This window comes from Oncorhynchus tshawytscha, linkage group LG27 (assembly GCF_018296145.1).
Source record: "Oncorhynchus tshawytscha isolate Ot180627B linkage group LG27, Otsh_v2.0, whole genome shotgun sequence".
Lineage (NCBI taxonomy): Eukaryota > Metazoa > Chordata > Actinopteri > Salmoniformes > Salmonidae > Oncorhynchus > Oncorhynchus tshawytscha.
Window position 1 is genome coordinate 15,964,990 of NC_056455.1, and position 14,864 is coordinate 15,979,853.

The window sequence follows — 14,864 nt, forward strand, 5'->3', positions numbered from 1 at the left end:
TTTGGTTTTAATTATACTTATAAATCATTTCACATTCCTTATATTAAGCAAACCAGATGGCATAATTTTCTTGTTTTATTATTTTACAGATAGCCAGGGGCACACCTCAACACTTAGAAATAATTCATTAACAAAGCATTTGTGTTTAGTGAGGCAGAAGCAGTAGGGATAACCAGGGTTGTTCTCATGATGTGTGGGAATTGACACATCTTTCTGACCTGCTAAGCATTCGAAATGTAACTCGTACTTCTGGGTGTCAGAGAAAATGTATGGAGTAAAAAGTACATTATTTTCTTCAGGAAAGTAGTGAAGTAAAAGTTGTTAAAAATATAAATAGTCAATTAAAGTACAGATACCCCAAAAAAACGACTTAACTAGTACTTTCTAGTATTTTTACATAAGTACTTTACACCACTGGTGATATTGCAATCAGGTATACTGGTCAGATATGATGAGTATGTATACAGGAAATGCGGTCGGTTTAGAGATGTACATGTATTCTAAAGCTGAATTCAATTCCGACTCCATGGAGAGCAGTTTTTTTCCTGTTCCTTTCTTTCCATTATATAAAGATGCCCAAAAGGCTAATTGCATTCTGGAATAGCTGATGACGTGCCAGATACATTTCATTAAACTCAGATGAAATAAACGAGTAAGTGAGCGCTAAAAGGAAGTGAATGCTAAAAGGAACCATTTATCAGTTTAAAAGCCCAAGTGCCTCTGAGAGGCCTGATGGTAAACAATGAGATCTCTTTTAAATGGCACAGACATCTTAGGTTAGGTGATGTGGAATGGGACTACAGTACCATCACACAGAACATTTCCCACTCCAACATGTATCATTAATTATTTATGTAATCGAACCCAAATAGGCTTTGGATAACAGCAAAATAGAAAGCATTGACCTGCAGACTTCATCCTTTGACACTGATGACTAACGTGTGTTTACTGCTGCATTGAAAAGAGATGCCTTCGCTGTGCTGTTTTCACTGCAGTGTCACAGCAGCTGTCGTGTATGTAACATACGTTCTAATCTGTAACTCTATGAAATGTGCCAGCTCTGGAGAACGTTTTCACATCATCTGGTAAAGGTCAAACGTGGGATGGTCACCACATCCTCCCAGTGAGTTGTTAAAAAGATTCAGACACTCGGTTTAGCAGCTCGTACATAACCTGTGGTCGATTGTCAGCTTAATCCATTGTCTGTCATATTGATGTAGTCCATGTTAATAGAGTAATGAAATCAAGTCAAAGACTGTCACCTGTGATGTATGAGGTCATTGGTTCTAATATGAAGCAGCTCATAATGAAGCCGTTTACAGTGACCTTAATGAATACGTCAGCTTTGATTAACGGTAAACCGTTGCAGTACTATTATAGCTGTGGTGTTGATGGAGGTCTAAAGCCGATGGTGTGTGATTCCCTTTCTGCAGGTGGAGCCATATCTGCCCTATGAGTACACCTGTGAGGGGATGCTGGAGAGAGTGCATGCTTACATCCAGAACCAGGTGGGTTTGTGTAGCATACACCGGCCAATCTCATCCACATTTATTTATGCACAGGCAAGATGAAGTCACACTTTACTGTATACAAATAAAAGAGCTAATTTATATACACACACAGTCCTGTTTAACTAAGCATGTGGGGACACACAATTCAGTCCATTTAAAATCTTCTTTTCCCTAACCCTAGCTCCAAACCCTGAACCTAATTCTAACATTTGACCTTGTAGGGTTAAACAAAATGTCCCCAGTTGGTCAAATGTTTGTTTGTTTACTATTCTTGTGGTTAAACACATCCACAACTACACACACACTATATTTCTTTGCACAATTATACACATTGTCATGCTCCAGTACGTTCATCATGCTGAGATGATTTGTGCGGTGCACCGAGGGGCCTGTCTGCCAGTCTGGTTAAGGCCGTGGCAGTGGGAGAAAAGGGGAAATGGGGTGGCCTATGCCCAGCTCTGATCCACTCCCCCATCTGCCCATCACACACAGAGTAGTGTGCTCAGTGGGCTGTGACTGACTGAGACTGCCCGCCTGGCATGTACGAGACCAGACTCCCAATCAGCGACAACCCTTCTATCCTCCTCCGTGGGCAGCACTGACCCCTATGATCCTCACGGATTCTTTATTTCGAATTTTTATACTGCTTTCTCATGACACACACACAGACTCCGGATGAGGTGGGTGACAGCTCACCCTGTTTTCCTGTTGAGCAGTAGCCCAGGGCTGGGGGGCTGTGGAGTGGAGGAGGCCTGGTTATTGCAGCAGGGCGCTGGGAGCCTGTTTAATAAACCGGGTTGGGGGTCAGAGGAAGATGTCGCAGAAATATTATTACCTGTTCCTTATGAATAGGACGGACTCGGGGAAGTGCTCTCCCATGTTGATTCCTGCCTGAAACTCATTTGATTATTGGTGGCATAACTGTATTATAGACATGACGATAGTTCAGTGTTAAATTCATATCTCCCTACCATCATATCTAAGCCAATATGACACCAATCTCAATGAAAATTTGCAAATCAACTTGATTGAAGGTACTTAACACACTCCCCGCCTCTTGTCATGAGCCATTACTGAGAACCACATAGCAGAGTATTTCTTGCGCCTACCTAGCTAAAATTCTAGACGTCGAGTTAAATGAGACTATAGCGTCTATAAAGCGACCATCGGGATTTAAAAAATGCCAGATTGACTGAATGTGTAGGTGTAACAGTTTTTTGTCCATTTATAATTTATCCTCTCACATGCTCATTTCTGTCCGTTAAGTGCCAAAGATGCTACCTTTTTGTAGCATTTCTGAAAGAATATGTAAGCTTTGCAAATCCATGCTTGCTAGCATCAGAGAAACTCATCAGTTTAATATCCATAATACTCTCCAGGACACTCTTACACAGTGCCAAACTAACTACTCTGCCAAGTGTTGGATATTTTTCAACTCTGTCGTGCACACCTGTGTGAAGCTAGCCACAATAGTGGAATTTGCGGTTCACCTTCAATATAAAAGCCCCCATTGAAAATGATTCAAACTGATACAAATAGTGGTTGAGTTGTTGAACAGCCCTTAGCCGTGGTATATTGGCCATATAACCCCCCTACTCATTCATGGGTTTTTCTTAGTTTTTACAATGTAGAAAATAATGAAATAACATATGGGATCACGTTGTAAACCGAAGTGTTAATCAAATCAAAATACATTTTAGATTCTTGATGACAGCTTTGCATACTCTTGGCATTCTCTCAACCAGCTTCACCTGGAATGCTTTTCCAACATTCTTGGAGTTCTCACATATGCTGAGCACTTGTTGGCTACTTTTCTTTCACATTTTGGTCTAACTCATCCCAATTGGGTGGAGGTTGGGTGATTGTGGAAGCCAGGTCATCTGATGCAGCACTCCATGACTCACGTTCTTATTCAAACAGCCCTTACACAGCCTGGAGGTGTCTTGGGTCATTGTCCTGTTGAAAAACAAATGATAGTCCCCCTCAACACAAACCAGATGGGATGGCATATCGCTGCAGAATGCTATGGTAGCCATGCAGGTTAAGTGTGCCTTGAATTCAAAATAAATCAGACAGTGTCACCAGCAAAGCACCCCCACACCATCACACCTCCACTTCCATGCTTCACGGGGGGAACCACACATGCAGAGATCATCCGTTCACCTACTCTGTGTCTCACAAAGACATGGCGGCTGGAAACAAAAATCGCAAATTTAGACTCATCAGATCAAAGGCCAGATTTGCACCAGTCTAATGTCCATTGATCGTGTTTCTTGGCCAAAGCAAGCCGCTTTTTCTTATTGTTGTCCTTTAGTAGTGGTTTCTTTGCAGCAATTCGACAATGGCCTGATTCACCCAGTCTCCTCTGAACAGTTGATGTTGATGTGTCTGTTACTTGAACGCTGAAGCATATATTTGGGCTGCAATCTGAGGTGCAGTTAACTCTAATGAACTTATCCTCTGCAGCAGAGGTAACTCTGGGTCTTCCTTTCCTGTGGCAGTCCTCATGAGAGCCAGTTTCCTCATAGCGCTTGATGTTTTTTGTGACTGCACTTGAAGAAACTTTAAAAGTAATTATTTTTACATATTGACTGACCTTCATGTCTTAAAGTAATGATGAACTGTCGTTTCTCTTTGCTTATTTGAGCTGTTCTTGCCATAATATGGACTTGGTCTTTTACCAAATAGGGCTATCTTCTGTATACCACTCCTACCTTGTCACAACACAACTGATTGACTCAAACGCATTAAGAAGGAAAGAAATTCCACAAATTAACAACGCACACCTGTTAATTGAAATGTATTCCAGGTGACTACCTCATGAGCTGGTTTGAGAGAATGCCAATAGTGTTCAAAGCTGTCAAGGCAAAGGGTGGCTACTTTGAAGAATCTCAAATATAAAATGTATTTTGATTTGTTTACTGCATGATTCCATGTGTGTTATTTCCTGGTTTTGATGTCTTCACTATTATTTTACTTGTGTAGAAAATAGTAAAAATAAAGAAACCCTTGAATGAGTAGGTGTGTCCAAACTTTGACTCGTACTGTATTATATTATTCCAGGAGGCTGGACGGCAATGTGTATGTCATAAGAGCTATGGTGATGCTGCTTTTATTATTCTGTCTAAATCAGAACCCACCAGAATGTATAACTAATGAATGAATGTATAGTTCACAGGCTGAATTAATAAAAAAATATATATATACTGTCACACACAGGTGCAGTGAAATGTGTTGTTTTACAGGGTCAGCCATATTAGTACAGCACCCCTGGAGCAAATTAGGGTTAAGCCTTGCTCAACGGCACCGACAGTTTTTTCACCTTGTCGGCCTGGGTATTTTTGTTCCGACCTTTTTTTGTTACTGGCTCAACGCTCTAACCACAAGGCTACCTGCCACTTCAATGCTGAATGTAGGCTACAGTAGAATTGACCGATGAATGTAATGCTGAATAGCCAGATTAACTAACTACACAATAGCCAGATTGTGTAGTTATTCTGTTGTATTGTACTCGGCAGGAATTCTGTGCACCCGAAGCTCCATTTCCCTCAGCGAATACCTCCAGCAGTTGGCCAGGCAGCCCCCCCAGCCCCTTTGTCCTGCTGCCCAACTCTAGTGCTCTGGCCTGGGCCTCCAACATCAGCACTCCCCCCTCCTGGCCCCCGCTTAGCGCCCTGAGGCTGCTGGCCTCCCTGGAGGGCCAGTCATGTATAGATGCGTGCCAGAGCGCAGGCCTGATCTGTGAGCCCGCCTTCTACCGCTTCATCAATATCAAAGAGGCCTTCAGCGGGTGAGCTGCTGCTGCTGCCTCCCTCCTCCACCACCATGTGACACCACCATCTGTTACACAACATTACATCTTGTAATTTAGCAGATTCTGTTATACAGCACGATCACTGAGGAAACAAACATCTTAAATTCTTCTGAATATCCTCCCTCATTCTAATGCACTACCCCGTGTGCTTTGGTGTAATGATATTGATAGCCATTTATGAAGCCTTTTTTAAAACATTGATTATAATGTAAATCACATGACTTAATATGAATAATGATATATAAAGAAATGTTTCTCTGGTGTCTCCACCCAGGCTGGAGGTGCAGTGTGATGGGGTGGAGGCTGAGATCAACCACATCTTCCCAGCCTTCTCAGTGGAGAGTAGTGAGTGTGGCCTCCAGAAAGACCCTCTGCTGTTCAGCTGTGCCGGGGCCAACAACAAGTACCACCGCCTCTGTCCCTGCAGGGACTACCGTAAAGGCCAGGTGGCGCTGTGCAGGGACTGCTTATGACTGTGACCAGCACCTGGGGGAAGATGACCTGCCACCCTTCCCTCAGCCATCCCAGGGGCCATTTCTATAGGTGGGAGGGACACTGAGGAGGATGGCCCTGCAGGAGGTCAATGTGGGTGACACAAAGGAACTAGTAGGGTCAGTCGCCATGGGGTAGAGGAGCAGCTATACAAAAGATCACTGCTGGTATCATTATAGCACAGGGCAGAATGCTTCACGGAACTGGACAACTGGATAATGTTAAAGTGAGAAAAATGAGACTCCCTACCTGCTGCTCTGACCGGAGGCTCAGTGCATTGGCAATTCTGAAATTACTAGAATACCCAGTCGCCAAACCCACAAAATGGCTGCCAAACAAGACGTGTGGCTGACATAATGCATCTCAGGGAAATGCATGATTGTACTGTTCCCTGATAAAGTGATGACGCTGCTATAAGGTGAACGTTTTACAATAGTCTTTATGGACTACATTTGGTCCAACAGGAATGTTAGGGGGGTGGAGTTATGAGGAACACAGAAATGAGGGGATTCAAAATGATATCCCTGATAATTGTATTGCAATGCTATAGTTGCTAATATCTGCATTGCTTCAAGTGCCATGCAGATACTGTATGGAATGTAATGTTCTGTGAAATACTTTGATCATAATGCAGTTGGGAAATTTGTACAGTAGATGCACTACTAGATGTAATATTTTCCATGTCTCATACATTAGTATATTTGTACATACAAATGTTGATTAATAAAAAAGACAATTGAAACATTCTGGTACAACTCTAAAACAAGTTTAAGAGTCAGGTTACTTCTTGAGACATGCATGAGTCTGTAGATGTAGAAAAGCAATTGAGTGTAAAGCTGTCATCTATCTTTTTTGGTCAATTTCACAAAGCCAAATGGAAGAGAATGTTCTAATGACTTCTTTCAGAGTTGGTGATTTCTCTGCAGGCACTGTTGGCTTGGACTCATTTAGTTCATGGAGTGGTGCCTAAATACCCACAGACAATTCGTGAGTAGGTTGCAAGGCTGCATTTAGATGGTGCAGATCTCAGTGAGTTCTGTTGGGACGGAGAGTAGTGTTGCCTTCTCCATGGCTCTAGGTGCAATAGATCCCACCTCTCACTCATCTCACCACAACCAGCAGCTCTACAGTTCTTTGCTATCTTGGTCTGTCCGACTTCAGGATTTTGTTTTGTAGACACCAATGATTTACTGAAGTAACCATCAAACACAAACTCCACAGTTGCCATACCCCAATACCATGATGAGACCCAGTAAAGTGAGTTTGCAGGGGAGCCGATCCATGAGGGAGATTGAACTGGAGGTAGATGTTGAGAAAGCCCATATATCGTAGACAATCATTCAATTATCCCTTTGCAACCAACAGGGTTGACAGCCCTCATCAGCATTTCCCATTCCCTGACCTTGGTGTAAAATGAACGTCATCATTTACTTGTTGAGGCTACCAATAATGTACTCGTATTCATTTACATAGATTTTGATATAGAGGCACCAATATGGATTTAGTGAAGGAAACTGACAGAGACATTTCTATAACATCTGATGTGAATTTTACAAATCTTTCACTGGTATAGACAAGTAGATCACTCTTTCATAAACACATGGAAGACACTCAAACACATGACTGAATCTATCATTTCAGAGAATGACATTAACCGACACATCAGACAATCTGCTCTGATGATTAAACAAAGTTTTAGTTCCAAACTCCTGTTTGTTCTCCCACGGTCTTCTCCCTCCTGTGGTTGTCCTGATTAAGATGCCATTGCCAGGTTGTGTATCACTCCTCTCTGGAGGTAACAGAGAGCCTCGCAAACTCTGCAGGGGGAAAAGATGATGGTAGAAATGAGAAAGATGAACCTACCTTCAGGCCTGAAGAGAGAGAGAGGGAGGATGTCTACAGGCAAACCTGCAAGCTCCAACTTCAAACAGCCGTCTACCATACAGGGTTCCAATGGGAACCAGGCCATTCATAGTCCTGAGAGCTATATAAAACTTACCTCTAACGGTCTGTGCCAACGTCACGTCTGCACAAGTTTTTTGTGGTAGTCCATCCAGATATTAAAAAGGAAAATGTATCATTCTGTCCAACAGTGTAAATTGTATTAATGGAATGGTGAGACGTGCATTTCAATCTGCAATGAGAAACTTTCCAATTAGGTCTTTCTTTCTTCCTTGAATGTTTTGTCCAGTAGATAGCTACTACTGACTCACAACTACAGTACACTGCATTGTTAAGTATTGGTGTGGCATATTGTACATTGTTTTTTTTTACATGATTTAGGCGAGGTGATTTGGGATTTAATGAAAACATTTTATAGTGCCAGAATTAATCTGCCAACTTTTTCTACCACACTAGCCTGACATGCACAAAATGGCTGAGGTGACGTGAAAGACATTCTTATCATACCTGCTCCAGAAATGCTGAACACTCTTAGCCAAGATAAGAGAAGTTTTAATGAGATATGTTGAGAGAAGATGATTGGAATTTGCCAGCTTAATGAAGGTGCTTATACTCCATTGTCACCGGAGTTTAATGGAGAGACACATTTAAGACCATTCTAATGATAATTTTCCGTTCTGTGAACTCAAGTTGAACTTTAGCTTGAAAAAGCACAAGCACAGGAGTGAGAACTGAAGGATGGAGAGGAGGAGAGAGATGGGAACGGGGCGAGGGAGGTGATGAGCTTTTCCTGTTCCAACTAATTTTGAACCTAAATTCAATGACATGGTGATATTTGTTTGAGTGCACGTTGAATTCATGTTAGTTGACAATTCAACCAAATGTAAATCAAAACTAGACTGACTGACATCTGTGCCCAGTGGGGAGGCACTCCCTTCGCTCAACCGTCCTTTTGATTGAGATGTTAATCTGAGGTCCTGACTCTGTAGTCACTAAAGATCCCGTGGCATTTACTGAAAGAAAAACCCAATCCCCTCACACTACCATTGCCAATGACATAACTATTACAGACCATAGATGTTTCTCTAATGCTGCAGGTAATAGCCAGGTCACATTCCCCAGCTGGTGTAACTCCACCATGCGTTAAGCAGCGGTCTGTGACTTTGCGAGGTGAAAGTGGACTGAAGAAGCAGAGAGGTCTATAATGTATTATTATCTCATAAGCTACAGTGCATCTCTGCTGGTCAGGAGATAAGAGGATTAGACTGTAGAAAGCCAACAGCACAGGTTGGAACATCTTGACTCTCAAGAGGCTGTCTTTGATTTTACAAGTGTGTTGTTTTCTGGAGAGTGTTCAACTGTCATGGTTAAGAACCAAACGTAGAAAGGGTCGTTTAAATGCCATGCAGTAGTTCTGGCTCACCGAACTCCCTCCGTCAGTTTACTGTACTGTACAGGTCTTACCAAATTGTATTTGTCACATGCACTGAATACAACAGGTAGACCTCACAGTGAAATGCTTACAAGCTCTTCCTCAACAATACACAAAATTAAAACACGAGAAATTAAACACACAGGAACGAAGCTTGATACAGTGGCAAAAAAAAGTATGTGAACCCTTTGGAAATACCTGGATTTCTGCATAAATTGGTCTTAAAAATGTATCTGATCTTCATTTAGGTCGCAACAATAGACAAACAGTCTGCTTAAACTAATAACACACAAAAACATACCGTGTAAACATTCACAGTGCAGGGTAGAAAAAGTATGTGATCCCTTCGATTTAATAACTGGTTGACCCTCGTTTGGCAGCAATAATCTCAACCAAAAAAATTTCTGTAGTTGCAGATCAGACCTGCACAACGGTCAGGAGGAATTTTGGATCATTCCTCTTCACAGAGAAGAATTTTCTGGGCCTTCCTCAGACACTGCCTGGTATAAAGGTCCTGGATGGCACAGAGTTCAGCCCCAGTGATGAACTGGGCCGTCCGCGCCACTCTTTATAGAGCCTTGTGATGGTGCAGCTGTAAATCCTCTTGGGGATCTGATGGCCGATGACAAATCTTTTCAGCCTCCAGAGGGAGAAAAGGTGCTATAGTGCCCTCTTCGACAGTGTGGGTGTGTATGGACCATGTTAACTAAGATATGTCTACAGCCCTGTCGATGTGGATGGAGGCGTGGATGCTCTGAGCACATGCCCTGGAATTGCGTCTGGTCCCTGGCCTTGCAAATGTTAACCCTTCTAAAAGTCTTACTCACCTGAGCCATAGAGCGCTAGATGGCATAGTCGCCAGGAACAGTGGGAACCATCATGCATGGCTCATGTTGTTCACCTCTAAACGAGCATAGAAGGCATTTAGTTCGTCTGGGAGGGAGGCATCACTGGGCAACTCACGGGTGGGTCTTCCTTTGTAATCTGTAATAGTCTGCAAGCCTTGCTACATCTAACGACCGTCGGAGCCGTTGTAGTAGGATTCCATTTTGTTCCAGTACTGTCCTTTTGCTGTGTTTTCCAAGTTTCAATGTCACATGCTGTCAGAGTCGTGTGTATAGATGGCAGGGATGTCAGGCACAGGAGAATCAAACTGAGTGTAATGGAGTATTTAATAACAAAAACTAAGCAAACCCCAAACACTAAATGTAACAATAAATAAAGTGGGTACGGGAACCCGTCGCGCCCCAATACCAACACAACACTGAAATAACAAACCATCTCTGACAAAGACATGAGGGGAAACAGAGGTTTAAATACACAACAGGTAATGAATGGGATTGAAACCAGGTGTGTAGGAAGACGAGACAAAACCAATGGAAAATGAAAAATGGATCAATGATGGCTAGAAGACCGGTGATGTTGACCACCGAGCACCGCCCGAACAAGGAGAGGCTTCGACTTCAGTAGAAATCGTGACATATGCACAAGTCAAATGCCTTTCTTGCAAGCTCTAACCCCAACAATGCAGTAATCAATAACAATGTAATACTAAAAATAACAAGGTAGAACAAAAACACAAGAAATAAAAATAAGAAATAAAAACAACACAAAGTATGTACGCATACCATATACAGGGTCAGTTGCAGTACCATATTTACAATGTGCAGGGATACTGGAGTGATAGAGGTAGATACACTACATGACCAAAATGATGTGGACACCTGCTCATCGAATGTCTCATTCCAAAATAATGGACATTAATATGGAGTTGGTCCCACCTTTGCTGATACAACAGTCTCCACTCTTCTGGGAAGGCTTTCCACTAGATGTTGGAACATTGCAGTGGGGACTTGCTTCCATTCATCCACAAGAGTATTCGTGAAGTCGGGTACTGATGTTGGGCGATTAGTCCCGCAGTAGGCGTTCCAGTTCATCCCAAAGGTGTTCGATGGGATTGAGGTCAGGGCTCTGTGCAGGCCAGTCAAGTTCTTACACACACCAATCTCGACAAACCATTTCTGTATGGTCCTCGCTTTGTGCACGGGGGCATTGTGATACTGAAACAGGAAAGGGCCTTCACCAAACTGTTGCCACAAAGTTAAAAGTACAGAATCCTATAGAATGTCATTGTATGCTGTAGCGTTAAGATTTCCCTTCAATAGAAGTAAGGAGCCTAGCCCGAACCATGAAAAACAGCCCCAGACCATTATTCCGGACTAGATTAGTCCGTTGGACTGCCAGATGGTGAAGCCTGATTCATCACTCCAGAGAATATGTTTCCAATGCTCCAGAGTCCAATTGTTTTGTCACCTTTATTAAACCAGGCAAGTTGAGAACAAGTTCTGGCCAAGATAAAGCAAAGCAGTTCGACACATACAACAACACAGAGTTACACATGGAGTAAAACAAACATACAGTCAATAATACAGTAGAAAAATAAGTCTATATACAATGTGAGCAAGTGAGGTGAGATAAGGGAGGTAAAGGCAAAAAAAGGCCATGGTGGTGAAGTAAATACAATATAGCAAGTAAAACACTGGATTGGTTGATTTGCAGTGGAAAAATGTGCAAAGTAGAGAGAAATAATGGGGTGCAAAGGAGCTAAATAAATAAATAAATACAATAGGGAAAGAGGTAGTTGTTTGGGCTAAATTATAGATGGGCTATGTACAGGTGCAGTAATCTGTGAGCTGCTCTGACAGCTGGTGCTTAAAGCTAGTGAGGGAGATAAGTGTTTCCAGTTTGAGAGATTTTTGTAGTTCGTTCCAGTCATTGGCAGCAGAGAACTAGAAGGTGAGGCTGCCAAAGGAAGAATTGGTTTTAGGGGTGACCAGAGAGATATACCTGCTGGAGCGTGTGCTTCAGGTGGGTGCTGCTATGGTGACCAGCGAGCTGAGATAAGGAGGGACTTTACCTAGCAGGGTCTTGTAGATGACCTGGAGCCAGTGGGTTTGGCAACGAGTATGAAGCGAGGGCCAGCCAACGAGAGCGTACAGGTCGCAGTGGTGGGTAGTATATGGGGCTTTGGTGACAAAATGGATGGCACTGTGATAGACTGCATCCAATTTATTGAGTAGAGTATTGGAGGCTATTTTGTAAATGACATCGCCGAAGTCTAGGATTGGTAGGATGGTCAGTTTTACGAGGGTATGTTTGGCAGCATGAGTGGAGGATGCTTTGTTGAGAAAAAGGAAGCTAATTCTAGATTTAACTTTGGATTGGATATGTTTGATGTGAGTCTGGAAGGAGAGTGAGTCTGGAAGGAGAGTTTACAGTCTAACCAGACACCTAGGTATTTGTAGTTGTCCACATATTCTAAGTCAGAGCTGTCCAGAGTAGTGATGTTGGACAGGCGGGTAGGTGCAGGTAGCGATCGGTTGAAGAGCATTTAGTTTTACTTGTATTTAAGAGCAATTGTAGGCCACGGAAGGAGAGTTGTATGGCATTGAAGCTCACCTGGAGGGTTGTTAACACAGTGTCCAAAGAAGGGCCAGAAGTATACAGAATGGTGTTGTCTGCGTAGAGGTGGATCAGAGACCCACCAGCAGCAAGAGCGACATCATTGATGTATACAGAGAAGAGAGTCAGTCCAAGAATTGAACCCTGTGGGATCCCCATAGAGACTGCCAGAGGCCCGGACAACAGACCCTCTGATTTGACACATTGAACTCTATCAGCGAAGTAGTTGGTGAACCAGGCGAGGCAATCATTTGAGAAACCAAGGCTGTCGAGTCTGCCAATGAGGATGTGATGATGGACAGAGTGGAAAGCCTTGGCCAGGTCAATGAATACGGCTGCACAGTAATGTTTCTTATCGATGGCGGTTAAGATATCGTTTAGGACCTTGAGCGTGGCTGAGGTGCACCAATGACCAGCTCTGAAACCAGATTGCATAGCGGAGAAGGTATGGTGGGATTCGAAATGGTCGGTAATCTGTTTGTTGACTTGTCTTTCTGCCTTAGAAAGGCAGGGTAGGATAGATATAGGTCTGTAGCAGTTTGGGTCAAGAGTGTCCCCCCCTTTGAAGATGGGGATGACCGCAGCTGCTTTCCAATCTTTGGGAATCTTAGAAGACACGAAAGAGAGGTTGAACAGGCTCGTAATAGGGGGGCAGCAATTTCTGCAGATAATTTTAGAAAGAAAGGGTCCAGATTGTCTAGCCCGGCTGATTTGTAGGGGTCCAGATTTTGCAGCTCTTTCAGAACATCAGCTGACTGGATTTGGTCGAAGAAGAAATGGGAAAGGCTTGGGCGAGTTGCTGTGGGAGGTACAGTGCTGTTGACCGGGGTAGGGGTAGCCAGGTTGAAAGCATGGCCAGCTGTAGAAAAATGCTTATTGAAATTCTCAATTATAGTGGATTTATCGGTGGTGACAGTGTTTCCTATCTTCAGTGCAGTGGGCAGCTGGTAGGAGGTGTTCTTATTCAATAATGGCTAGCTTGAGGGGGACAAAATGGCGCCGTAGAGAGAACACGGTGTTTCAGCGAGCTCTCGTGGCATTCGTAAATTTATATTCTTACATTAATCTCCTAGCTTGAAAAAGTGGTAGAATTGGCTAAATAAGTTACCATATAATGAGTCTTGACGACTATTTCGCAAAAATCTCCGACAACATGCCCAATAGAACTACTAAGAAGTCGACCAAAACCACCACCCCTGTGGATGTGCATGAGGAGCTAGCTAATGTTAATGAAGCGAACATCATTGCGGATCCAGGCACAATGGACCTGATGATTCAAAAGATGACTGATAACATTACTAAAGTGATCGATGCTAAGATAAGAACGGTCTTGGAAGCAATAGCAGGCCATTCAGCTGAAATACAGAGCGTTGTGAAACGTGTTGTTGAGGCGGAAGGGAGAATTGCTGCAGTGGAAACTTCAACTACATCTATGGACGCTAAGATAAAAGCACTAGAGAAACAGGTGCGCGAAATGGCGGAGCACATTGACGACTTGGATAATCGAGGACGCAGATGCAATATTCGTGTTGTGGGACTCCCGGAAAATTCTGAAGGGACACGTTCAGTAAAATTCTTTGAGGAATGGATCCCTGGCTACCTACAAATGGACACTAAGGCTGGTCGTGTGAAGCTGGACAGAGTCCATCGCTCTCAAGCACCGATACCCGGTCCCAATCAGCGCTCACGGTCGGTGGTTATAAAGTTCCACAACTTCACCGACAAGCAGCGCGTCATGGATGCGGCAAGAAACATCGGCTCTGATGGTAGTCAACATAAAGGTCCAAAGGTCTCATTCTTCAATGATTATTCCACAGCGGTCGTACGAAGACGCAAAGCGTTTGATGAGGCGAAGGCTCGACTCAGGAGAATGAAGATGGACTACGCACTGTTGTACCCGGCCACATTGAAGATTATGGTCAACGGATCACCTAAAAAGCTCTACACACCTGAAGAGGCTGCTGCGTTTATTGACTCTCTCGGGTAAATAACATTAAGCTCCACCTCAACAGCATTGAATAACTTTGTTTATTTTTGGTTGAATCTGATCATGAAACAGTGGTGTGAGTCCTCACGTACTCCGGCTCAGTAATATTCGTATCTTTATTATTTTTCTTGCTAAAGTAATAGCCGCTATAGCTCAGGCTGAGATATGTGTGAATCCATATTGGTGCCCAGACTTGGTTTTAGGTGGAAGAGCCTCAATCTTCTTCTTTTGATTTTCTTTTCCATATATGTAAAGGATGAGGCT

General features: G+C 43.1%; 1 protein-coding gene across 3 annotated transcripts in view; it reads left to right on the forward strand.

Annotated features, from left to right (window-relative positions):
* Positions 1-6,586, forward strand: part of LOC112237970 (alpha-1,6-mannosylglycoprotein 6-beta-N-acetylglucosaminyltransferase B) — a 77,603-nt gene extending 71,017 nt beyond the window's left edge. For all 3 annotated transcript variants that reach the window (XM_042307275.1, XM_042307276.1, XM_042307277.1), the window contains 3 exons: positions 1,434-1,508; positions 5,030-5,301; positions 5,600-6,586. In XM_042307275.1, the coding sequence (XP_042163209.1) occupies positions 1,434-1,508; positions 5,030-5,301; positions 5,600-5,798 (546 nt within the window). In that variant the 3' untranslated portion in view covers positions 5,799-6,586. The remainder of the gene's footprint in view (positions 1-1,433; positions 1,509-5,029; positions 5,302-5,599) is intronic.
* The last annotated feature ends 8,278 nt before the right edge of the window (positions 6,587-14,864 follow it).